Source organism: Gymnoscopelus microlampas (genome assembly GCF_963454915.1).
Source record: "Gymnoscopelus microlampas genome assembly, chromosome: 20".
In the NCBI taxonomy this organism is placed as follows: Eukaryota; Metazoa; Chordata; class Actinopteri; order Myctophiformes; family Myctophidae; genus Gymnoscopelus; species Gymnoscopelus microlampas.
Genome location: NC_139957.1, coordinates 29,571,048 through 29,598,742, shown reverse-complemented (window position 1 = coordinate 29,598,742; position 27,695 = coordinate 29,571,048). Strand labels below are relative to the sequence as shown.

General features: G+C 42.6%; 1 protein-coding gene across 3 annotated transcripts in view; it reads right to left on the bottom strand.

The window, feature by feature from the left end:
• Positions 1 to 20,776, bottom strand: part of bahd1 (bromo adjacent homology domain containing 1) — a 30,351-nt gene extending 9,575 nt beyond the window's left edge. The window contains exons 1-2 of one of the 3 annotated variants that reach the window (XM_084045723.1): positions 20,573 to 20,776; positions 120 to 1,892 (exon numbers count right to left, since the gene is read on the bottom strand). In XM_084045723.1, the coding sequence (XP_083901849.1) occupies positions 120 to 1,758 (1,639 nt within the window). In that variant the 5' untranslated portion in view covers positions 1,759 to 1,892; positions 20,573 to 20,776. Of the gene's footprint in view, positions 1 to 119; positions 1,893 to 13,515; positions 13,658 to 20,572 lie in introns of those variants that run through there. The other 2 variants (XM_084045725.1, XM_084045724.1) reach the window with 2 other exon arrangements.
• Between the last annotated feature and the right edge of the window lie 6,919 nt (positions 20,777 to 27,695).

Here is a 27,695-nt window from a genome sequence, read left to right as displayed (position 1 = left end):
TCACTCAATAAAGCGATTCTGATTTTGATATTGTATGGATGATGAAAAATGTAAAAAATACACAAAGGCCTACATTTGTAATGTAACGGCAACATCAAGTCAAATCTGTTTCTGCTTACCTCGATTGATGGCGTGGTTACATTTGCTACAGCCTGTGGCACTGTAGGAGCACCCTCCTCTGGTGATGGTGGGTATTACACTGGTGTATGCAGAGTAGCCACTGATCCTGCATGGCTCTCCATAGCACGTTCCCATTGACGTGCAGCAGTACACTGGATGTGGGATCCCCGAGGGTTGGGGACCAGTGCTGGGCAGTAGCTTGGGTCTTTTGTTGCCCTGTGGGCATGAAGTCATAGGAGGAATGGAGGAGGCTGACGTGTCAGGGTGGCTGAAATGGACGTAGTAACCGGGGAAGCAGGTGTATGTGTGGGGGCTGATGGATATTGCCGCTGGGTGGGGTATGGAGTGGGGGGACTGAAGATGATGGTGGTGGTGATGGTGGTGGTGGTGGAAGACCTTGGAAAGTGAACCTTTGTCGGGTTCTTCAAAGTTCTTCTCACCCAGGAACAGGGCCAGTCTGTGACAGTACTCAACACACCTCTCCTGTGTACAGCAGTAGCAGGGGGAAACCTCAGTCTCAACTTGCTCCTCTTTGATGGGCTTTGCAGGCAGCCCCATCATAGACCTACGGTGGAGTCCAGGTTTGTGGCACTCCTGATCTGTAGTGCTCCCCTTCCACTGGCCTCCCGGATACAGAGACTCTGTTTTACACAAACTACAGCATCTCTGGATGCTTGATCCCACCTGGGAATGGGCTAGGTCCTGCGCAGCCTGTTTTCCGCGCTTTAGTTGCTGTGCATGCTTGGGATGTTTAATTTTTTTGGTCTGCGTGGTTGCTTCGCACCCAGCCTTAAAGCTTGTCTGGTTTTGTGCCGTAGTTGTTGCTGCCTCACTCCCTGACTTGCAGTCGGACTTGCGTTGCCGCTTGTGTAAAGACGGAGAGCTGGTGAGCTTGAGCAGCGTTGCAGCGGTGAGACCTGCCTGTCGTCTGGGTGTCGGTGTAAGTAACGTCAGCCAGTCAATGCTCTCAGGCTCCACTTTTGACCTCTTCTTTTTCTTTTTAGGTGTCTCACTTATGTCTGGTTTCTCTCCCTTTGGAACTTTTTCAGTTTTAGCTCCCTTACGTTCACGTATGCCAACAGCTGCAGCTTTAGTGAGAGCCTCACTGGGATGCTGCTGTTTCTTCATGCGAGTCAGAGAGTCGGCTCTAAAAAGAAGCAAGCTGTTGAAAGCCTCTGCGTTAAGAGATGCCATTCTACGCCTTCGAGGCTCAGGGAAGGGCTGGGGCAATGGGAGTAAGGCTTCACATTCATCAATTTTTGGTTCCGGTATTCGTTGATTGGCTGTGGACGTTTTCCTTTGTCCAGACTTGGTCCTTCTATGAATAGAGATAGAGCGTTTCCTCCGTTTGATGTTTTCTCTCTTTCGCTTCCCACCTCCTGATGCGTCCATTTCATTACCTAGCACCTTCTTCTCCTCCAGACGGGTGAGCAGGACGCAGCAGTCCAGGGTGTCTTCATCACCTACTATGGGTGTCTTTTTTCTATGTGACTTTGTCTTCTCCTTCTTTTTCTTATCACTTAAGCGATTCCTTCTTTTTTCCCCCATTTTCAGTCGGCCTCCTGCACCTCCACTGCCTCCTTTGTCCTTCCGAGGCCTCCCTCGTTTTGTGGGGCGGTTCTGCTGAGCTCTGACCATGGTCTCAACATGGAGAAGCAGATAAACCACCTCTTCCTTCCAAAGGTTCCCAGGGTGTGCTGTGGTGTGAGTCGGCTAAGAGAGGCCCTTCAAATAGGCATCATCATGGATCGTCGACTGGGCCCACGCACCCCCTGGAGAGAGACAGTATGTATTTAGTAGTGCTACTTATTCATGTGTCTTTATCTCCTCTGCTTAAATGACCACACCAGCATCAATACATCATTGCCTATTCACAGCTTTGGCTATAAATCATACATCCTAAAAAATCCATTTTGGATTCATTTTCGGTGCCCATTTGGTGCGTGACCTGCTATTCAGAAGGCGTGCCCCATTCAGAACGGTTCATCCCATTGACTTAACACTTCCTCAGCAATACACCCAACAAGTTTGAAGTCAAATAGATTAGCAGAGTTCTCGATATATGCAAAGGGCAGGCATACTGTATATAGACCGACAGACATACAGTACATTGAGTACATACAGAGATTCCAGGAATTTATAGATATATTTTGCATTTGTTTCTCCAAAGCTATTAAAATGTTATCAAACTCACCTGAATAGTTGAGTAAATGTTGGTTAAACATTATTGCACGGTTAAGAAGTCATGGACATTTGAATTTACTCCGCAAAGCACTATTTTCTCCAGGGGCTATTTTCGGCTAGACTTTTCAAATTAAACTGCACTTAATAATTAATTAAAATGCACTCTTGAATTGTTTCATCATTAATTATTACACATTATATTTAAATGATTATGCAATTACATTTTGACCCCAATTTAGTCATTAAGCCAATTACATTTCAACAATAAATGCATAGTAATAAATACTGTTTTATAAGACCTGAATAATCTATGAGAAGTTCATTCGATTTTTTTGACTTGAGGAGCACATGAAGCCACATGGACTTGACCACTATAATTTGGGACTTGACTCTTGAATGATCTTAATTTGGGATTTAACTTGGGAACTTCAATGTTAAGACTTGGGATTTACTTGGGATATATGCACATAGCATTTGTTTTGTTAATAGAAGTTCAAAGGGCATATCACACAATGCGCATTTCATTACCACAACAACCCGGCCATAGGAATGTATTTCTATGGTCAGCTCAGAAAAATAGCGGCCCATGTTGTTGGCACTGTTTAAGCCTTTTTAAACCTATGGAAGCACTCCAGACAGCTTTCTGTGCACTTCCCATAGGGTTTGAACGCTGTGAATGTTTGTACAGTACTCCCTTAGACCAGTAGTTCCCCTTAGAGTGTTCCAGGAGGTCCCCAACAACATGAGGAAGGAACAGTTTATTTTCACTATCATTTTAACAGCTAGAAGTTAGCTCAATGAGAGAATGTATAAGAGTAACTATTCAGATCATAGGTTTCACTCTCTCCACTGTTATCTCCCTCCTACAGTTGTGGAATTCTGTTCTAAACCTAATGTGTCTTTTAATCGGTCTAATCTCCCTGACACAAAATCTTTTTAACAGAGGTCTGTGGCCTAATGTGTATAAATTGTGGGGTCCTTAAAATGTTTGAGACCCCCCTGTTGTACAGTACACCACTCGTCCTTTTAACCTGTCTATGTGTTGCACACAAGCCTATATACAAGATTTACAGTACAAACCAAAGTACGAATAACTTTCTGTGGATACATTTGTGCTAATAAGATGGGTGATTACATACTGTATGGCTCTCTCCAGGTCTATTTCTGGTACCTGTTATTGTTAATAAATGGCTCATACTAGGACACCAACATTGTGATATATGAACCAATTATTCTGTAACTGATCTATATTTGTTAGTTTAGGATTTGAACTGCAGCCAGATGATGAATTTGCTATGTCTTTACACTTTTCTACCAATGGGGGCAAATATTCACTCGTTCTGAGACCACGTTTGAACAGATTAATGACTTACGCAAACCATTACCAGCCTCACATTGCACACTGCCCTGATAACCACACGAGTAGAACACAGAAAATACAACACATACAAACACATACAGAAAACAGAAGAGTTCTTTAGATTTTGTTTTCATTGCCTGGTGTGATGATAGAAACTTTTAATAAGGGGAGGGAGAAGGGAGAACTTTGTTAGTCCCATGGGGGAAATTCACTTTCAACTTCACCCAGGTGTTGGGTGCTGAGGTTGTTAATAATAATAATAATAATACTTTGGGCCACACTCTTTTGCTGTACTTAAATTGTCACTGTATATTTGCATATACAGAGAAATGTTTTTGATATTTTCCTATTATAGCTTACGATGTGTGAATCCTCTCGTTATATAAAAAGCACCTCTCACAAAAGAATCCCCCTTTCTTATGGAAAACAAAATGTGTCATATTGGTAAATTCTGTATGGGTCACACAGCAGAAATTCTGCTATTGATTAATGATTAATTCATCGTTAACGAGTTTGGATTAGCGATTATGGTTTTTGTTTTAAATTAGCATCCCTACACCACCCCAAATTTAATTTCACTCATAATAACTACAGCATAAATCTGATCTGCAATAAGTGATAGGCTAATGATTTGACCAAACAGCTGGTAATTGCCAATAGAAACTGTTTAATCCTAAATTTAAATAATCTACAAGGAAAAAGGGCAGTCACATCTTTCAAATCATAATGTGGGATGAAATGAATGAAGCATTCCTTCTCAGGTGAAAAAGAAATAGGAAGAAATTTAAACAAGCAAACATTCATTGCACAGAAATACACAGTGTTCTAACAAAGTGGTTAATAAAATCCTTATTTCGGTACATTTTTGGCAGAGGCTTTCGTCCAACAGTAGCCTCTTCACTTCACAGTAGTTCATATGAACAGAATTTTCATGAATTTTATGAAGTGTATAATATACACTTGCACACATCACTCCTAGTCCTTGCTCTCGTTATTTGCACGCTTGCCAATATCTGATATCTGCATTATCTAATATGTACATTGTACAATACCTGTAGCATAACTCATCTGGTACATATATTTGGTCTGTACAATAAATAATTTAGGACTCGTCTCATCACATATAGCCTATAGTTCCAATATACGTAATAACTCAACTACATTGTAAATGAGGGTCTGCCCCTTAATTGTACCTCCGAGATTCAAATAAAAGTTATGATGATGATAATAGACTATTATCAATATGATCACTATTATTGCCCCTACTCCTCCTATTTCACCTGGTTTGACCTAGCAGTAAAATGGTAAATGGTGCATTTATATAGCGCTTTTATCCAAAGCGCTTTACATAGATTATGCATTACATTCACCCATTCACACACATTCATACACCGATGGCGGAGGAAACCATGCAAGGCACCAACCTGCTCATCGGGAGCAATTAGGGGTTCAGCGTCTTGCTCAAGGACACTTTGACAATAACTCTGGGGGAGCCCGGGATCGAACTGGAAACCTCACGGTTCCGGCCACTCTACCCCTGAGCCACTGCCGCCCAGTAGTAGTTGTACTCATTGTTATTATAAATGATGTATAGTATTGTTGATATCGTACTATTATATTTTAGACTTTTGCCTCTCCGTGATGCAGGTTATATGTTTTTTTCTTTCTTCCTCCTTTTTCTACTGTGTGAGAGCAATGCACAGACAAGTCAAATTCCTCTGTGAACATACATGCCAATAAACAGATAGATTCTCTGGCCAATAAACTGATTCTGAAAAGCTCATTGGGAACCTACTGCATGCAGTAGAAGGCACTTTCAGAAGTTCTGTAATTCCAATGGGTGAGGAAGTGTAATATGAGGCAGTCATTGTATTAGAACACTTGACTCCCTGTGTGAAAAACACTTTCAGTGTTCGGGGGGGGGGGGGGGGGTGTGTGTGTGTGTGTGTGTGTGTGTGTGTGTGTGTGTGTGTGTGTGTGTGTGTGTGTGTGTGTGTGTGTGTGTGTGTGTGTGTGTGTGTGTGTGTGTGTGTGTGTGTGTGTGATACCTACTGACAATTCAACCACTAGTGAGTGACTTAGAGGCAATCATATTCTATGTGTGCATTTTAAAGACATGGAACCGCCTTCCTATTAGAGTCTGCTGTCAAAAACAATTATGCTGCTTCAATCTAAAAAACAAAGGTTTCAAGATGGGGCTATTAGATGTGTCACTTCAGCCAGGTGTTGGACAAGCTTCCATGTCTCGTTGGATTGATAACAACGTTAACTTGCTGTCTCACAGTTAAATTAACACGGAGGATATTTCTGTGTACAGCAGAATAATAAAACTAAAAGCTCAAACTTTCTCTGCCTGTCCCGAGTATTAATATTCTTTCATACATTTTGGTCTTTTGGGAGTCTAATACTACCACTTAATAATAAATGTTACTAGAAGCTCGCCCCCGCTACGCGGGGGCTCGCGTCTAGCCCGCGGCCACGCCCACGTAGCGCCCGCGGCCACTTGGCAACTCATATAAGTGGCGTAGCGTCATGAGGGTCAGTGGGGCCGTGGCTCGGTCAGTGAAGACCCTGTAGTGCGGATGATATGTGGCATAGAGGGGCAGATTGTAAATCCCCAGAGGAAACATCCGTGGGCTACCATTGGTTCAGCGATGTGTGCGGTCGCCCTGCGGCACCTCCTCCTCCACCAATGTGCAGTATTGAGAGCCCTGACGTCACAACAATTGGAGCGATGGGCACTGCACTGTGGTTGGTTAGGGTACACCTAGGGCGCAGGTAGAACCCAGTTAAAGCCTGCATGGGCAAACCCAGGTACTGTAGGACCCGCCTTGGTCCCACATAAACATGGGTAGTTGGGGCCCACCTAAGGGCCAGGTAGAAGCTACTTATAGCCTGCATGGGCATCGCAGTTGGGACTGAAGTGGATGCCGCTGACATGGGGTCCATATGGTTTAGCCCACCTTGAAACCATATGGGAACTACGCTGGCATGCTGGCTGTAATGCAAACGCTGCATCATACCTGCAGTGTGTAGTTTGATGTTGTGTGTGTAGCAGATATACCTGCAGTGTGTAGATCAATGTCCATATGAAAGTCAATGGCCAGCAGTGTTTTTTTCCCCCAGCAGAGTTTCTAGTGTCTCTGTCTCTCTCTGGAAGAGGTTGCACATGAACTCTGCAGCCGCACTGAGGCGCTCCAACACAAACACTCTGACATTAAGCTGCTTCACACAACAAACATCAGCACGACACTGCTGTTTGTCCAAAAGACACAATATCTCCTCTCCCACCGACGTCATGTGTTCATTTATCGACAGCCGTACAGACTCCTTTTGACACATCGGAGACAATAAAAAAAGGAAAGTAAAGGAAATGAGCATTTCTGCAACAAAAGTAGTCAACAAACTATACTATGAAAACATGGGCCACATTGTCAAAGAATGTAAGAAAGAGGCAGTCATGTAGAAAATAGCCGATCTACAAGCTTACAAAGCCTCTCAACGTGAGGCGTTTTGAGCTTGTAGATCGGCTATTTTCACAATATGTACTTGTGGAACGGAGTCAAACATAATGGGGGGGTCCCCAGATCAAGTACGTTTATTTGGGGGGGGGGGGGGGGGGGGGGCGTGAAAGGGTTGATAAGCACTGCTGTAATCGGAGCGAAATTATCTGAAATTACTACATGACCATAATGCAGCCTAACATGCGTTGCACGGGGCGGTCCTGCCATTACGTTAGTTACTGTAGTTGCTGTGGAGCTACATAGTTCTCCAGAAGACACACACAAACATACACCATCTACAATGGACTAACTGAGCAGCAATATTGACATTCACCACACGAACGTGCATTGTTGACAAAGTGATTGCACAGCCGCTGCAGGCATGACAACCACGTTAGCGTTAGCGACATGGCAGCTATCACAGCGCCCTGTCCGTCGTCGCTGGGACTAACTGTGATGGCTACAGCAGTAACAGCAAGCTGTCTGCGATGCCATTGTCTGGAGACTGCTCTTAGCGTGACACGACCAATGAGAGTGAGCGCTGTAGTTGTTGCTAAGATACGGTGGCGTCTCTGCCCCATAGCTTGTAGATCTCTCACGCATGATTGGCGTAGGCTGCGTTGCCAGGTCTGACTGTTTGTATAAGCGATTTTGGGCTTATTTGGGTGCACTTTTGGGCTCGTTTCCATAGACCACGGCAGCGCTTATTTCTTTCCCGTGACCGATGTGGCAAAAAAAGTGCAAAACGAACCATCCGGAAGTAAATTGCGAGATGAAATATATAGCACTTTTTGATTATTAGAGAAGGAGACACATGTGAAGGTTGAAAATGAAAGGTAGGAGATTATATAGTTTTTCATGAGGGATTTTTGTAGCAAGTTGTGAGAGAATTGGGCCACTCCTGTGGGCGGGGGGCTGATTAGAACCATTGGGGTTTGAAAGGAGACGCTCTCTGTTTGAGTGATAAGATTATGACATTGTTTCTTCCATCATTCAAAGAAAGAACCAAGCGTAGTAGTGAGTAGAAACGAGAGTAATGATGAGTTATGACTAAAAACGCTTGCGGATAACTGACTCTGCTAGAACCATTTTTGCACAGCATAAAAATATTGATTCATCTTATAAAACACAAGCAAAATCGGACCTCCATGAATACACCTGCTCGCCAACTATGCAAAGAAAAACACCCACACACTGAAGAGTATGCTTGTTACCATGCCATGGCTAAGTACAGTCACAAACACTAGATGTTTTTCAATAAAACGATTAGGCTATATTGCAAGTAAGAGACAGTGTGAGAGATTATCTGCAACGCATTTTGTATTTTATCCTACATGTACAACAATCAACAAGAGTCAAGAGTGTATAGGACATACTAATCTAAAAAAACTCTTAAAGATGCTTTTAAAGGAATGTGAATATGGCTTTTGATTATACTCTACCTTTACCATCACCTGATAAGCAGTGCTCCTTAACTTTCCTGTACTACAGTACATGTATTTTCTCTTTTAAAACTGACTCAAGCACAGTTACTGGAAGCTAGCTTGATGCTGAACTCGGAGTGGACAGAACTTTTCAGCTGGACAGTTTCAAACGTCTCATAACTTGCTTGGCCCATTTTGCCAACAGACTCTGTGAACCGTGAAATGCAATCCATGAGAGAGCAGTTAAAATTTCAGATAACAAGAGAACAGAAGGAGACTCACATTGGACCCCTGTCTGTGTATATCAAATCAAGTTGCTTCATTTGGATATGACATAACCAGCATAAAGGAAAAAGACAGCAGCTAATTGGAGAGCAGAAACATGTTTCCTCAAGAGAGAGCAAGGCAATTTGCAATATTGTTAGTCGAGTGCATCAATAACAATATTGTGATGATATATTATTGGCAAAGAGAAACTGTTGGTCAATGTAATGCTGTACAGAACATGGACATGATGCAGACTTCATTGGAACAATTTACATACAGCAGTGTTTACTATAGGGCTGGGCAATATATTGATACCATCATGATATGATAGTATCGTATGGGATTTTTGACATCACAATATTATGATATGATAAGTACAGTCCTGGTTTGTAAGACTAACTTCTTATTTATACTTTCACAAATGTTTAAAAAATCACACCCTGTGTGAAGGTAGCGGCGCCTTTGATACATTTTGTCATCGATATGTGTTTATAATGTGTTTATAGCCATGTGTCACGTGAAGCTTGACCAATCACTTTGTTGACGGGTCTGACCAATCAGAGCGTTGACGGGTCTGACCAATCAGAGCGTTGACGGGTCTGACCATTCAGAGCGTTGACGGGTCTGACCAATCAGAGCGTTGACGGGTCTGACCAATCAGAGCGTTGACGGGTCTGACCAATCAGAGCGTTGAAGGTGAACGCGGACAAAGTCAGGTATAGAGCAGGATCCGCGGCTAGCGCCGCTAAAAATATCTCACAAGCTCACAGAGCTCACAGAGCTATCAAGGTTTCTTACTGTAGTTAACATAACTAGACCATACCCGGTCGGCGCAGCGCATCCGTGGGGGGATATGCGCGCATGATCTGGCAACCCGGGAGGCAGTTCGTCCCATAGCTGGGCAGCCCCGTAACCATGGCAACAGTGTTTGACACAAAAACGCTAATAAGAAGCTGAGATTTGATGAAATTGAAAAACGGGCTGCACAGTTGCGTTCAGATGGTAATGGTCAATGGCTGTGTGCAAAATCAGAGCAATTGGTCCAGCCAGTGAGGAGAACCGGGTATCTTCACTCACGTACTCACCACCACTACAGAGGTTACTAGAATTATAGTAGGATGTAATGTTAACTACAGTAAGAAAAAGAACATCAACTTAAACTTTTAAGTAAGTTTGAGTTAGTCTCAAAGACTATTTTCAAAACTAGTCTTAAGAGTAGTTTCAAGATCCAAGAGGTATTAGTCACATAAGTAAGTAAGTCATACAATATGTGCAGTGAAATGTTGGTGTGGCACACTGTCCAACGTATAAGACAAAACAATAGCCTACGCCAGTGATTCTCAAAGTGGGGTCCGTGGAACCACAGGGGTCCTTGCGGGGGTCCCCAGTAAAATGTGTTAATATGGCACGAACCGCTGGCGTAGCGGCCCGGTCACCTAGGCTCCAAACTAAAGTAGCCTGACAGTTCGCTGCGGGTTCGAGTCCCAATCCCAACAGCCTTTGCTGCATGTCACCCCCCTTTCTGTCAACTTACTATCCTATAAAGGCATAAAAAAGCCCCCAAAAAAATCTTTCAAAAAGAATAATAATAATAATAATAATACAGCATCACAATCATTTTAACCACCTTATCCATATTTTATAAGGTGGTTATTAAAAAATATCGTTAGCAGCGGCTAAAGAAGAAGGATTACACATACTGTACATCTAAAGAAAACGTGGATTTATTTGTATTTACAAACTGTCCGCATTGATTGACTGGGATTATACATCATGTTATGACCAGGGGCGCTGCCAGCAGCAGTAACCAGCGGGCTACGTTTAGGTAAGAAAGTAAGAAACACAAGTGTTATTTAGCGTGCTAGACAACTATTCATCATAACTAGCAATTGGCAAACAACTTTGGCATTCGGGCATTTCGAAGCCTCTGGTTTTGTACGTGTCCGGCTCCGGTATGTCACGGTTCTAAACGGGTCAGGTCCGACAACTCTCGGCACTGTTCGGGTCTTGACCTCAGATTTCTAATAATAGCTTGTGTCCATTCGACTCCGGGTCCATTTTCCACGGGTCCATTTGGGTACGGGTCCGTCACATTGGACCCGGGAAGACCTCTAGCGGGGCCTATTTGGGGCCTCTGTGCGTCGTCTCGCATGCGCAGTAGAGTCACCTCCGTGCGCAAGCCTGTGCGCAAGCTCGTGAGACGAGGCCATTGGTCTAAACCGTTTTCACTCGTTCATGTGTCTGGCGCCAGCTGTAATGAGCTGCAGTACCTATAATCGGCCACCACGTCCATTGCACTTCACTTCTCCCTCTCGGTTCTGGGGGCTTGGGCCTAAGCCACTAAGCCAATGGTTCTCAACCTGCGGGTCGGGTCCACTAGTGGGCCATGAGGATAATGCAAGTGGACCCCAAAATAATTGGCAAAACATTAAGATTTTAATGATAATATAAAACGGTATTTTTTCTTTAAACCCTTGAAAAGTGAGTTTTCGTTGTGATGCTGATAAATAGGAACGTAAAGGAGTAGTTCACCCAAAAAATGACTTATTTTCTATCAATTGCACACCCCATGAAGCCTTGAATCCATGGATTTATTTGTGTTTTTGTTGCATTCCTAAGCTAATAATTTGATTCCTGTCTCCTACCGGCTAATGTATCCGGTAAGAGACACAAAGTAGATTCTTTGTGTCTCCTACCGGAAATACGGAAAATGCGACAAAAAACAAAATAAATCCATGTATTCAAGGCTTCATAGGGTGTGCAATTGATAGAAATAAAACATTTTTTGGGTGAACTCCTCCTTTAAAGTATACTACGTTAGTTCCATTGATCCACTCCGGAACATTCACTGATCATTAAAATAAATATGCTCTGGGGTGCCGCTGGCCTAGCCGTTAAGGCGCATACCACATGTAGGCTCTAATGCCTGACAGAGTGTCGCAGGTTCGATTCCCGAGCCCGGCGGCCTTTGCTGCGTGTCACTCCCTGTCTCTCACTCCCTGTTTCCTGTCACTCTCTCTACAGTGTATTATCAATAAAAGGCAGAAAAGCCTAAAAAATAAATAAATGAATAAACATGCAAGCCAATAATTTGATGACCGGCGGAGTCTCCGGTAGGACTGAGTCTCCTACTGACCAATGACCCGGGTACAAAATTATTGGCTTAAGAATGTGTCAAAAACTAAAAACATCTCCATGCATTCTAGGTTTCATGGGGTGTGTAATTGACAGAAAATAAGTATTTTTTGGGGTGAACTACTCCTTTAAGTGGTAAGATGGGTGGCCCACGCTATTGAGATTTTCAAGTGGACCCTGATTCAGAAAAGGTTGAGAACCACTGGCCTATAAGCCTAAACAAAATACAGTAAAACCGATGTTCATTTATCCAGTTGTAACTCTGAGGGGCTAAACTGGTCATCATTTTGTTATAGGGACCCCCTGGAACCCGTTTAAGGACTCCTGGGGGTCCCTGGACCCCACTTTGAGAACCACTCATTAGGATTACATTTGTACACTCTCAGAGTAAAATTAACGATCAAGCTTGTACAGTGCTATATAATAAAGTAATACAAGGGTACTAAGCCGTAATAAGTGATAAAGCTCAGGGGTCAGTCTAGGGGCAGGGGCAAAAAGTTGACTTTCTTTTTTTTTCTTTTTTTAAACTATGCCAGTGAAAACAACTTACAAATGTATATTTATTAAAGAGAGTAGGCAAATACTTGGTTGGAAGCCTTTTCCAAGTAATATTATACTATTTTAGGCTACTTACAGTAAAAAAGAAAATCTTAAAAAGTTTCAATTAAGGACAAGGATAATGGATGTCATCATGTCACAAAGCACCAGCATAAGTCTATTGTAAAATAATCTCTAAAACGATTTTGTGGCGCACATTATCCAATTTAGAAGCAATTGATGGCCATTCTTTTGGCATTCAATAGCAGCTCGTTGAGTACTTAATTGAGTTTAATCTGTAGGCTATTAGAAGTCAGATGGGGCTCGGTTGCGGATGTGGCAACATATGGCAGTCAGAGGCTATACACTTTCAGAACTGTTTTATTGGCTAAAAACGGATTCAAACCAAGGGCATAGTGTAAGCTATTCTTCATTCTAGTTGTCACGAGAAAAGGGCAAAACGGAGAAACCCTTGGGAATCTGCTCTTGCGCTGTGTGCAGCTTAGATAGGGCGTATCACGAAGTCCGCTTTCCTTGGGCAAATCATCAGTTCAATACCACCACCACCACCACCAATTATAAACAGAAGATCCGCATCCGCTAACTAATAGTACACGATCAACATAGATGCACTTCAGTGAACACCGACGAGTATTGTACAGTGATTACATGACAAAATAAACACCTCCGATCAGAACCTCCTGCATCTCAGAGAGAGTTGGCCATCGTGGTGGACAGACAGGGTTATTTGACAGCATGCGGTGTATAGCGCGGCTGTAGTCCATGATATCACAAGTAAAAAGCTCACCGGGACGATGATCTACAGCGAAGCCTCAACATGCTTGATCGAACCATACAGTCAATAATAATATTATTACGAGCTCCACGGGCTAGTTGTTAAAATGTAGGCTACTGTATATACCCCCGATCCTCTAATCTGCAATGGTGACTGGAATTACAGCCGTTGGGTTTGAAGATTCATTACCTTGTTGTGTCCCGTTCTCGGTTTAGAAGAAGACAACAATTCCGTTCCCTGATCCTGATTGCCAATCTACTGTATACGTTCGGACTGTATGTCGAACTGAGAGACGATCCGCGGACCTAAACAGCCTCCTACCACACAGACATGGCAAAACGGTGAAACGGTGACCTACTTCCGAAGTGGCAGCATGCTGGAGATAATATTCATGCGCTGCATTCGCGATATTGCCGTTGCAACCGGGACATCAAGAGAAGAGCAGCGGTGCACAGACGAGATAATATTACAGCCCATTGGAAATGATCAAACTTCGCCGATCTAACATGACTCCATAAAGGTCAAGAGGAGTTGTACGGACAATACAAGCCACCAATCACCATAGCATACAGTGATCCTCTGGTGCACTTTGAAGAAACTTAATTTTTCCCCCGAAATATATCACAGCTGAAATAGGACAAGTAGGCTAGGATAGCCTACTCGGATCTGCTTCTCACCGATGCAATAATGTATAATAATAATAATAATAATAATAATAATGTAGGCCTACTGTATTAATACTCAACTTTAGCATATATACCATTTGATGCATGGAGGGCTCTCAGCTGTCAACTTATTGGATGGTATGACATCAGTCAAACAAACTTATTAATCCAAACAATGTCTAGGGCCATGCTGTCATTTCAAAACAGTTTGACAGCCATGTTGTAAAGTTGCCATCTAGTCAAAATCAAGCTTAATTGGGATGGATGCTAATTGGCCTCATCAATATCAACTTTACAGTGTGTAATTAACAGCTGTAAACGGGCTGAGTGTGTAACTTAATGAGGCGTGAGTGCTGTGGAGGCAGGGAGGGCAAACTGCTGAGATATGACCTACACTGCACTACACAGCAATATATACACGCCACAATACACTACAAAACGATGAACTCAGACAATGCAATACACTACACCAGCCAAGCACACTCTTAAAAATGTCTTCCTTAAAACCAGCATGAAAGACCCGCTTGAGGTTAAGTTTCACCTTGAAATAACCTTCATGATCTTCAAGTGGGTTTATGAACTGTCTACAGTCAAATCCTCAGTGTTGTTAACACACAGGGTTTCACAGTCTACCACTGTTGACTGACAGGATGCCCAGGGACACAGTAGCGATGTCACCTTTTGTTCTCCCTCTGACAGTCCTAAAGTCAAACTTAAACAAATCAACCCAGTGAAACATATTATTTTTTTCTGCATGCAAGGCTATTTTCTATTATTAGTCTGCAATCAACAAAGACTTGGGTGGTGGTGGTGGTGGTGTGTGAGGTGGGGGGGATTGAATGGCTGTGGTATTTCAACCGGATGTTAAAAGAGAGAGTGAACAAAATTGCAAAATAGATAAATTAAAAGGAAAGGTGACAAAATAAAATAAACAGATCTCGCCCTCTCTCCTTAACCCATTGAGACCTGAGGCCGATTCTAAAAATGTTTTCTAAATCATAACAGTTTTTTTGAAAAACAGGTATATCAGTGGTGCTCAAAACCTTCTCATGTCAAAGACCCCCAAAATTATATGCATTTGGCCGTGGATCCTCCATCTCAAAAGATTTTGTTCCAGGGACCCCCAAAATGTTTGGTTTAAAAAAAGATCTATCTATCTATCTATCTATCTATCTATCTATCTATCTATCTATCTATATCTATATCTATCTATCTATATCTATATATATATATATATATATATATATATATATATATATATCTATATATATATATATATATATATATATATATATATATATATAAAGCAAAGATTTGTACAAATTTTCACAACTTTTCAAAAATCGCAGATCTACGTGTGTCACACACTCATATACTGTATCTAGCTAAATCCTAAAATAACACAGATGCTTTCTCAGTTTTAATGGGTTAATGAGTACAGGGTAATATACCCTTCAAATGCAAATCACTACGACATCCAAAAAAAGAAAAAACGCATGCATGGGTACAGAGGCTACTACGACATAAACTGTGCATTCTTCCCAATTCAGATATTTTACGACAGCCTGCATTTTGACAGTGCAGACCTCAAACTTGTCCTTTACCGATACTTTACTACTAACATGCACAAGTCGACTGAATTGACATTAATTTTTCAGGTCTTCTTTAAATAGATTGCTGTATTTTAAACCCTGAGAAGACAGAATGGTAGTGTGCTAACGTAAGTACAAAAAACACTGAGTGCAGCCAGCATTACCCACTCTGCACTTTTCCTGAGATAGATTAACCAAATGAAACCAGGTGAATAAGGCATCATATATTTTTCTTACAACTTACTTGGGTATAGTAAATCCACTTTAATCACAAAGTAGAGGAGATGTACAGTAGTATGTAGATGAAGGGACGCTGGAATAAACAGAGATTTCTATTTATTTTATACAATGGGTTTACGACCCAATCTAAAAAAAAAAAGAAAGTCATCTTTAAATGGTTATTCAGTAATTCTGGTGCATTTATTGCTCTATTTAATTTCTATTCTTTATTTCCCTTTCAAAACATTCCTATGCCTTATGAAAAGCTCTTTGAATTGCCTTTGTGGATGAAATGGTGCTATACAAAGAGACAAACATGCATTCATTTTCAAACCAAAACATGAGCCCAAGACTGCATACCAGAGTAAGTGTTGGTCGTGAATATGGACAAATCAGTGTTGGCAGCACGCTGAAAAAGATAGAAAATGTTTTTCTTTCCTGAAGTGGAGAATGTAGCCTACATGTAAAGATGACCGTTCAGAACCTCAGATCAGATAGGAAACAGGACAGGAAGTGCAATTAGGTGCTCTGGCTGCACCTCTTCAAACAGAGAGGGCAGAAATGCTGGGGATCACAGATGGAGAGAAAGACACAGAGAGAGAGAGAGCGAGAGAGAGAGGGGGGGGGGGGGGCAGAGGGAGATGATTGAATGGAAAGACAGAGTGAGAGAACAGTAGAAGAAGGAAAGTGGAGAAGGAATCTAACACCTTACAGTACATCTCACAGAGTAGAGAAAAAGTCAAGCTTCGCAGAAATCAGGACGCAAGAGGCAATTTTTCACTTTCAGTCCTCTCGTTTCTTTGCCTGACAGTCGCTCTGAAATACAGATGTTTGACACAGCCTTTCACAGAGAGAGATGGTAAGAATGAGAGAGAGAGAGAGAGAGAGACGGGAAGGAGAAAGAAACATTAAGAGAGTGAGACAGAGGCAGTGGGCGGGAAGATTCAGAGTGACAAATAGAGATAGCGCGGAGAGAGAGAGACAGAGAGAGAGAGAGAGAGAGAGAGACAGAGAGAGAGAGAGAGACAGAGACAGAGAGAGAGAGAGAGAGACAGAGAGAGAGAGAGAGATTGACTGCAAGACAGAGAGAGATTGTCATCATCATGTGGAACAATGACCCTCTAACGGAGGAGGCCTGTCGCTGTATTTCCAACACGGCTGAAGAAGGCTGAAGGAGGAGGAGGAGGAGGTGCCTTCCTGCCTGCCCTTCTGCCAGCACCTCAGTCAGACTTTCAGCATCTGCCAGAGTGAAGGACGGTCGGTGCCATGTGCTGTTCAGCAGAGGAGAGTCTGATGTTTGGCTGTCACACTGAGGCCTTCTATTCTGCCGTGTGTCACTTTATAAACGGGACTTAGCCCCACCACCAACCGACAACACACTCTCACAACACACACACACCACATTTTCTCTCTCTCTCACACACATGCATACACAGACCCCCTTTCTCTCTCGCTCTCTGTCACACACACACACACACACACACACACACACACACACACACACACACACACACACACACACACACACACACACACACACACACACAGTGTGTGATAACTGAATGAGGCTCTAACCTTCACAGCTGTGGGTCTGTGGACAGCTGACGCTGTTCTCTGGGTCTCTGTTCTCTCTCTGTCTCTTTACTCACTTCCCACCATGTCTACCTCCTCTTCTGCTATGCTTCCACAAAACAGACCTGTAATTTTCACAGCTGTGTCTTTGGCATTGTGCCATGGCGGGAGAGAGAGAAAGAGAGAGAGTGAGAGAGAGAGAGAGAGAGGGAGAGGGGGAGAGAGAGAGTGAGAGCGAGAGCGAGAGAGAGGGAGCGAGAGAGAGAGAGTGAGAGTGAGGAAGGGGGCTGGGTAATGGATTTTAGAAGACTGCACTAACAGAACCCTGCTAATCCTGAGCCCATTGGGATTCCCTGGTCACACCAACTAGTGAAATATTCAGACAAGTGAAACAGATTGAAATACCAGCCCAAGCCAGGCGCATTCAGCATGAAATATACATGTAGACACACAATGCAAAAGGTCCTATAATTCGCCACGAGCACAGGCATCACAGAGAAAATTCAGTTATCCATAATTACTAGTACACTACAGTACATATTTGCACTGCATATTTTTGTTTGTTAATTCCAGCAACTTTGTATACCTGATATTCTACTGTTTGCAAAAGGCTGTATGAAGTATCCTTTAGTTAACTACTGTTATCTCAATTGTTACAATTATAAGCTGGCAAACATATACTACTGTAGGAAAAGAGAATTAATCAACAAATTACAAATACTTTATTGGAATTGGATAGTTGGTATTCCAACAGTCACTTCGATGTAGGCAATGGTTCTCAGTGGTCGATCAAATAAAGCACCTAGGATTCCTCTCAAAAGTGTTTTGGGGACAAAGAAAGGTTGGCTGTGTTAAATTGATGTCTTGCTATGTTACAGTACAGTATATTAGTCTGATGATACTGTTGATTGGTGTTCTGTGTCATATTTTTCAGGGGAAATGACCCACTTTGAAAAAGTTCTAAATAAGTTAAAATGAGAAATAATGAGTAAATATTAAGCATTGTATAATATAATAAGCAATACTAAGTTCTAAAAGTCTCTCTGGTGCTGCTATGGCCTTCTTCTGGACCGTGTTTGCCAAGACTAAAATGCCCATGGTGTCTGTCTATTGCCTGTTTGACTGAAAATGGGTTAATAGTTAGGATGATATTGAGTCCACTTTGTGGTTTTATTAATCACGCTTGAATGTTAATCCTGAGTGGTGAATGTTTTATCTATGCTTTGCCATAATTATTTTGTGGCTGCAAATCTAATTTGAACTTGACATTTTTAAACTTGAACTTGGGTGAACAGTTTCAGGGCAATTAATGAGGTAAGCAGGACAGATATACAAAAATACTACAGAAAGATACAAAGCTATAAATGTATATTCCATTGTATAATATTAAATTGCATTCTATTTGATTCTATTCCAATGATTTGGGATATATTCCACAGCCTCTTTTGTCCAAACTTTAACATGCGCAGCCATCCAACCACATGTTGCCTAAATAGATGGGTAGCCTACCCCACCCCCAACCCATCTTTATAAAGACCATGGAAAGGGTTAAAGCAGTGAAGGATAAGACAGCTGAGATATTCCTACAGCTCTATTAGTCTCATACTTTAGACACGACAGGGTACTTCTACAGATATAATGGGATTATGTCCTGGATTTATGTCTAGCTTTATGCTGGTGGTGTGCCTCTATTCAAGATGCCGCTATGCTCCATGACATCAACCTCATAGGCGTATCATGTTGTGCTGCTGAGAAGAGTGAATAGCAGAGACATAATGTAGCCAATAGCCATAGACCCTTTTCACAGCAGACTTGTTGACATGCCATGGAAGGGTAAACACAGACAGCTGAGACCAATGCCATTATCTGGTGTGTCTCACATTTAGGCGTTTCTGTATGTCATTGCAATCATGAAGTTAACTGAGCAGGAGATGTCCATGTTATTACCGTGATGCCAAAATGACACCCCTGCGCACAATTTGTTTTAATAACTTCAGCTACATGATACAAAAATTGCTATGAAAAAGGTCAATCTCCAAAAACTATAGTAAGCAGCCTAGATCTACTGCATGGCATTTTGCTATTGTGACTGCATTGTTTAATGGTTTGAGGCTGTTTATGCAAAGAACATACATTATTCAACCGAAGGCAGCATTTGGCCAAGGGGAATTTTATGTACTGCAATAGGCTACAGTACACACTACCCAGATTTAATCTAGCAAGCCTACATTCAAATACAAGAATTAGGAGACGATTTCCAAGATTCCATAGTCATCTTAAAACCAGTGTTAACGTTCAGTCTATCATGCCATTAACCATCTTGTGATGCAACAATCTAGTGGTGGAAAAAGTACTCAAATTTACTCAAAGTAAAAGTATCAATACACTGCAATGTAGAAACACTCTGTAGATCTATCTATTTTCAAATGGCCGAAATGTATTCAGGGCTTAAGTGGTCAATGTATGTTTTCTAATATTCATCAAAATCTACAAAGTAACTAGTAACTAAAGTTTTCAAATAATTGTAGTGGATTATTTGCCTCTGAGATGTAGTGGAGTAGAAGAAAATTGGAAATACTCCAGTAAAGTAAAAATACCTCAAAATTGTACTTAAGTACAGTACTTGAGTAAATGTACTTACTTTACACCACTGCAACAATAGTTGGTTACTTAGTGTAACTGCTTTTTTCTGTGACCACATCAGACTGGAATAAGCCATGCATACTCACACTATTAAAGGCGAACAAAGACGACTCTTCCACCTGCACAAGTTTATGCTGAAGTTTAAAAGTGCTTCAGATGGTGATACATACACTGTATAATTGATCTTTTATTCCAGCTGGCTGAATCTAGTCAGTTGACGCTCTTTACTGTTTGTTAAAATTAGTTGATGTCTGTCTCTCTCCCAGTGACCATGAACTGTGTGTAGACCTGACAACTAACCCAGACAGACGGGTACAATTAACGACAAATTACTTTTACACAGCGTAGGAGAGAGAGAGAGAGAGAGAGAGAGAGAGAGAGAGACAGAGACAGACAGAGAGACAGACAGAGAGAGAGAGAGAGAGAGAGAGAGACACACACACACAGAGAGAGAGAGACAGAGACAGAGAGAGAGACAGAGAGAGAGAGAGAGAGAGAGAGAGATGGGTCAGGTGTATGGTTCTCGCAAGTAAAGGAAAACAGTGGGCGACTCACTCACTCCAGTTGAGTTGCGTTGATCTGCCCCGCGATCCACTAGAACGAAGCAGCCTTTCTCGAAACTGCGCGATTATTATTATTCCCAGCGTAAAAAAATGCCAGTCGTTTGCAGTAGAAACTACAGTTGTGTTGTCATTGTCAACAGAAATAAACTCGGGTGTAAATCGCCTTCATTCGCGCTTTTAGAAACTGCGACTCACTTCAGCGTGTTTTTACATAACAGCATCATCCGCTTTTATGTTGACGCATCATGTTGCGAAAACATGGAGTTTCTTAAAGGGCCACGTACGGACTCACCGTTCACATGTCACACGGTGCCGAATAGATTATATAGATAGACCCTAATTCAGTGGTTCTCAAAGTGGGGTCCGTCCGGGGACCCCTCAAGGGACCCTCAGAGTTCCTTGGGGGTTTCCAAATGTACCCTTACAGGTCTGTAACGCTGACAGTGTACACATGGAACCAAATGGACCCGTAAGGGTCCATTTGGTTCCATTTGTACACTGTCAGAGTTATGGGGGTCCTTGAAATTAAAAGGTTTGAGAACCACTGCCCTAATTGACACATGCAGTGGTGGAAAAAGTAGCCTACTCACATTTTTTTGTCAGTACGGCAATGTAGAAATACTCTCTTACAAGTAAAAGTCCGGAATTCTAAATTAGAATTAGAGAGTTAGAGAGTAAAACTTCAAAAGTATTGGTATCAAAATGTACTGAAAGTAGCTAAAGTAAAAGTACTCATTCAGCAGGATGTCCCATTTCACAAGTAAGTATGTAAGTAAATCTATAAACATCTTTTGAAAATAGCAGATCTACAAGCTCCCAATGCATTGCATCAAGATGCATTGTGACTGTGAGTTTGTAGATCGGCTATTTTCAAATGGCCAAAATGTATAGGGTTGAAGTGGTTAATGCATGTTTTGTAATAATTATCGAAATTTACAAAGTAACTAGTAGTAAGTTACAGTAAGTACAATATTTGCATCTGAGATGTTGTGGAGTAGAAGTAAAAGTATTGCAAATTGGAAAGACTCAAGTAAAGTAACAATGCCTCAAAATTTAACTTATGTACAGTACTTGAGTACATATGATGTACTTATTTCCACCACTGTTGACACATGGATGTGCAAGTGACTTGCATGTTCTTATTACAGAGCTAAATTAACCGCTAAAGTATCTGCTTAAGATAATTGGCCATTGGTTTCCTGTCCAACAAGTAGCCGGCTTAAAATTAATGAATACTTGAGGGGGGACTATAATGGCTAATGGGTCTGTATGTAGTTATTTGCCGTTTTCTTTCCTCACCATTTCCCTTAAGTGATTCCCAAATAGGATACACATAAATCCAAGAGCCAAGTGCTGAAATAAACACATATGTTTGCATATATTAACATTTAGCTGACTGTGGATAATGGTAGGAGCTGAGGCAGTTGCTGTCATATAAAGATAGCAGCATGGGCCACCTGCTAGGGGGGCTTTCAGGACAGGCAGGCACTGGCAGAAGTGGGTTTGTTGGTTTGTTTTAGAACTTTGGAGGCTCTCCAGAGCATGAAGAGAAATATTTGTGTTCTAGCTTGGGTTAGACACACAAGCTGAAAAGTCTCTTTTTTCAGAAGCATACATTACTGTAGTAGGCCTATACTCCTTCATGGGCCATTCTGTTTGGCTGGCTTCTTTAGTAGCCTGCTAGCCTTTCCTGATTATTTCCAGATTATATAAGCGAATTGCATCGGGGATTGATGCTCAAAATCCTTAAAGAAAAAAACATCTATACATGTATCTATCAATCAGTGTCTGTTTGTGTCTGTGTGTCTGTGTGTGTGTGTGTGTGTGTGTGTGTGTGTGTGTGTGTGTGTGTGTGTGTGTGTGTGTGTGTGTGTGTGTGTGTGTCTCTCTCTCTCTTTCTCTTATATATATACATACATACATACATACATACATACTTACGTGCGTGCGTGCGTGCGTGTGTGCATGCGTGCGCGCGTGCGTCCGTGCGTCCGTGCGTCAGTGCGTCCGTGTGTGTGTGTGTAACAGGCAGACAGGCAACAGGCTGTTAGTGTCTATTATTCATCAGCCTGGTTGCCCTTATTCATAAGCCTGGTTGCCTGGTGGAAAACGATGTTCCGGAGCCTGCTGGTCCGGGCCTTGAGGCTGTGGTACCACTTGCCAGACGGCAGCAACTGAAACAGTCCATGGTTGCGGTTGGCGTTGATAATCCTACGGGCTTTACTGACACGATGACTGTTGTATATAACCTGGATTGAGGGAAGCTCACATCCACTTATGCTCTGGGTTTAACTGCATGACCCTCTGCAGTGCTTTGTGGTTGAGTGCAGTGCGGTTCCCATCCAGTCAGGATGCTCTCGTGGTGCCTCTGTAGAAGACCCGTAGGATCATGGGCCCCATGCTGAACTTTTTCAGCCACCTGAGGGGAAAGAGGCGTTGCTGTGCCTTTTTCACAACATGGCTGGTGTTCTCACTTCACAACATTACGGATGTATGACCTTTGTGACACCTTTCTGAGGGTTAGAACACATTTTCTGTTTCAGAATGGTTTGAAGTGATAGCTGTGATTTGCTGGCGGCAAATGTAGAAGTTCAGTCAGTAATGCATTGTCACGGACAACATCAGTTGTGCAGTTTCTAGCTGTAGGAGACAGTTTTTCATGTTTAAGTTCACATAATCGCATTATCACATATTAACATAATCACACATTTCAGGGTTCATTTTCCTCTAAAATCCATCCTCGCTGGTGTTGATGAATTCCACAGGGGAAATCCAAGTTCAAATCAAAAGTTCAAAAGTTGTTTCTCACTTCTCATGTCCCATGTATCACTGATGTTACCTCCAAATGTGGGAGAGAACACATTGCACAAGTTCAACGCTGTAGTCATATCATTTACCCTTAAATTCACCATAAAACATAATTCAATTTCAATAACTTTGAATTGTTTATTTGTGACCAACAAAACGGCATTGGAAAGCTAGAAATGTAAAAACAAACCACTTAAAGCCCAATAAATGTCTCTGTGGAAAATAGCTGAGCTACAAGCTCAGAACAGGTTGCACATTTATTCTATTATGACATGCCCAAAATAGGGAGGCCACACTTACTTGACAGTGAATATGATCAGTACAGAAATGTATTTGTGCTAACACTTCTAAAACAACACACAAAACAACAACATGGCAGTGTTTCAGGAATATTATCCTGTATACTGTCCCATAAGGTCAGTCTTGCACCAGAGCACCATAACAATCTGTCTTCTGATAACTACAAATTAGTCTTATCTCTCTTATCGGATTCTTCCTTGAATATTATTAATTTACTGATTCTAACACGGTATTTGTCTGTACTGATTGACAACTTCAAACCTCACCTTTCACTGGTTCACCAGAGCTGATGATCATGGTATAAGGCAGTGGTTTTCAAACAGTGAGTTGGGACCCATAAGTGGATCATAGCAGGGCAGAAGGTTGGGTTAAAAATATTTGGTGGGTCCCGCTCCTGGGCCACAAGTACCTCCACAGGTGGGTCACAGCATGAAAATGTTTGGGAACCCCTGGGGTATGGGAGACTTCTTGCAACCCTTTTCCTGTACTAGAAATAATTCATCCCTCTGGAAAGTGGTTTGTCACAATATGACACACCAAGGGAAATATTGAGCAGGATCAAAGTCCAACCAAACAACCATCCTGACATCAATCTGTCTGAGTTAGAACAGCCAGGAGAGCTGAATGTGGAGTAGCTGGATTTGTGGCAATGAGCTACTGATCCATCATCTAGGCAGGTGACCGTAGCTATAGTCCTGTGCAACGCTGATGGACAGAGAACATTCACTCTCACAAATCACAGCGAGGGATGAGAGAGGTGTCATATTGAAAAAGTGAACTGGAGTCAGATAGAGAAGGATGGAGAATAATAATTCCTGAGAGATTACTGATGGATAATAACTCAAGCAAGATATAAAGTTATTAATCACGTCACAAATGTGATAAACCTTCTCTCACAGAAGACTGCCATTTGATTTACTTGTCTCTTCGTGCAGCCATTTATTGAAACAAATGTACCTAATGAGTGCTATATGAAAATACCAAGGATAATGAATACATTTTTCATTTGACTATCAGATCTGTCAGAGATCAGCTTGATGTGTCATCTTACCTTTGTCCTGGAAAAAAACTGTCGCTGAAAGGTTAGCTTTTCAGGAATTCAGAAATGACTTTATCTGACATTGTCATGTTTTTTTAATATTTAAAATGCATTATTAATAGGTTGGCATTGATCCTAGATTAAAGAAATAATTTGGCCATGTGGGACCATGCTAGTTTTCATTGAAAAAGTAAATACTGTATAGTAAGATAAACTGTTGCAATGTTTTTGCTGGACACCAAAACTTTTTCAATTGGATTGTATTAGGGAACATGCTAGTGTCTCACATCATGCAATCCTCTCTAGTTGTGCAACAGTAGCTTTGTATATGCTATAGTAATGACATACTGTATAACTGGTTACATTTGCAGTTAACCACTTAAGCCCTGTATAATTCACTGTAGGACAAATGGCCTATATAGCCTATCTACAAGCTTCACAACACATTGCATTGCAATGCTATTTGTTGTTTTTGAAAATGTTAAATAATAATTATATATACACACACCCACACACACAGAGTATACATAATTGAACATAAATTGAATTTTCAAAATAATTTAGAAATTTTGCCCAAAATATGGAAGCCAGGGTTCATGTGATTAATATGATCTGAGAATGGTATCTGTCAAAAGGACATTGATGTAATCCCCCACGCCCAAATCTTTACACAAACTTTAACCACACCAAACCCCTGGGGTGGTAAAGGTCAAGGATGGCTGCTAGACAGATGGGGGTGAACTTATAACCAGTATGCGAGTTCACCATTATAAAATAACTAGAGTTTCGGGGGGCTACGCCCCCCTCAACCCCAGCCGCGCACGGGGCCCAGCGTGGGCGTGTGTATATTGGGGGACCCAAATCGCCGGAGTGAAACAGTGGAAAAGTTTTTTTGAGAAAGGAAAAGATTTGAAGAAATAATATTTGTTATGTTTCAGGGGGTCCACAGGGGGTCCGCGGACCCCCTGATGGTCCACTGACCCCCTGTGGAGTGTTGGGACGCGCGGGGACACCCCTGGAACATTGCGGACCATTTCGGTGTTTTATTTTTTTTCATGAAGGTGGTTGCTTGTTTCTGGCGCAGGCTGTGCAAACATGGCAACCCAGCGCATGCTGCCGCACGTTTAAGTGGCGTAGCGTCATGAGGGTCAGTGGGGCCGTGGCTCGGTCAGTGAAGACCCTTTAGTGCGGATGATATGTGGCATAGAGGGGCAGATTGTAAATCCACAGAGGAAACATCCGTGGGCTACCATTGGTTCAGCGATGTGTGCGGTCGCCCTGCGGCCCCTCCTCCTCCACCAATGTGCAGTATTGAGAGCCCTGACGTCACAACAATTGGAGCGATGGGCACTGCACTGTGGTTGGTTAGGGTACACCTAGGGCCCAGGTAGAACCCAGTTAAAGCCTGCATGGGCAAACCCAGTTAGGACCCGCCTTGGTCCCACATAAACATGGCTAGTTGGGGCCCACCTAAGGGCCAGGTAGAAGCTACTTATAGGCTGCATGGGCATCGCAGTTGGGACTGAAGTGGATGCCGCTGACATTGCTGACATGGGGTCCATATGGTTTAGGCCACCTTGAAACCATATGGGAACTACGCTGGCATGCTGGCTGTAATGCAAACGCTGCATCATACCTGCAGTGTGTAGTTTGATGTTGTGTGTGTAGCAGATATACCTGCAGTGTGTAGATCAATGTCCATAGGAAAGTCAATGCCCAGCAGTGTTTTTTTTCCCCAGCAGAGTTTCTAGTGTCTCTGTGTCTCTCTGGAAGAGGTTGCACATGAACTCTGCAGCCGCACTGAGGCGCTCCAACACAAACACTCTGACATTAAGCTGCTTGACACAACAAACATCAGCACCACGCTGCTGTTTGTCCAAAAGACACAATATCTCCTCTCCCACCGACGTCATGTGTTCATTTATCGACAGCCGTACAGACTCCTTTTGACACATTTTACGTCGTTTATCCAGCTCTCACTGACTCTCCACATGGGGCTGTTATTTTGCTGCGATCAAGTCAACGATGTGAGAGATTAGCTATCACAGACGGACGGACAGGGGGTGAAACATAGTCTTGCGCCATGCCTTTCGGCCTGGCGGAGACAATAAAAAAGCGAAAGTAAAGGAAATGGCCATTTCTGCAACAGAAGTAGTCAATAAACTATGCTATGAAAACATGGGCCACATTGGCAAAGAATGTAAGAAAGAGGCAATGATGTAGAAAATAGCCGATCTCCAAGCTTACAAAGCCTCTCAACGTGAGGCGTTTCGAGCTTGTAGATCGGCTATTTTCACAATATTTACTTGTGGAACGGAGTCAAACAGAATGGGGGGGTCCCAGATCAAGTACGTGTATTGGGGGGGGGGGGGGGGCGGCGTGAAAGGGTTGATAAACACTGCTGTAATCGGAGCGAAATTTGCTGTGGAGCTACATAGTTCTCCAGAAGACACACACAAACATACAGCATCTACAATGGACGAACAGAGCAGCAATATAGACATTCACCACACGAACGTGCATTGTTGACAAAGTGATTGCACAGCCGCTGCAGGCATGACAACCAGGTTAGCGTTAGCGACATGGCAGCTATCACAGCGCCCTGTCCGTCGTGCTGCAACTGCCTGTGATGGCTACAGGAGTAACAGCAAGCTGTCTGCGATGCCATTGTCTGGAGACTGCTCTTAGCGTGACACGACCAATGAGAGTGAGCGCTGTGGTTGTTGCTAAGATACGGTGGCGTCTCTGCCCCATAGCTTGTAGATCTCTCACACATGATTGGCGTAGGCTGCGTTGCCAGGTCTGACTTTGTGTCTAAGCAATGGTCGGCTTATTTTTGCGCGCCTTTGGGCTCGTTTGCATTGTGCGCACGGCAGCGCTTGTTTAGCGTACGTCAGCGCGACGTGGCAACGGACGTGGCAACGTGAAAGGTGATTGGCTGGTGAAAAGAAACACCCGACGTTACACC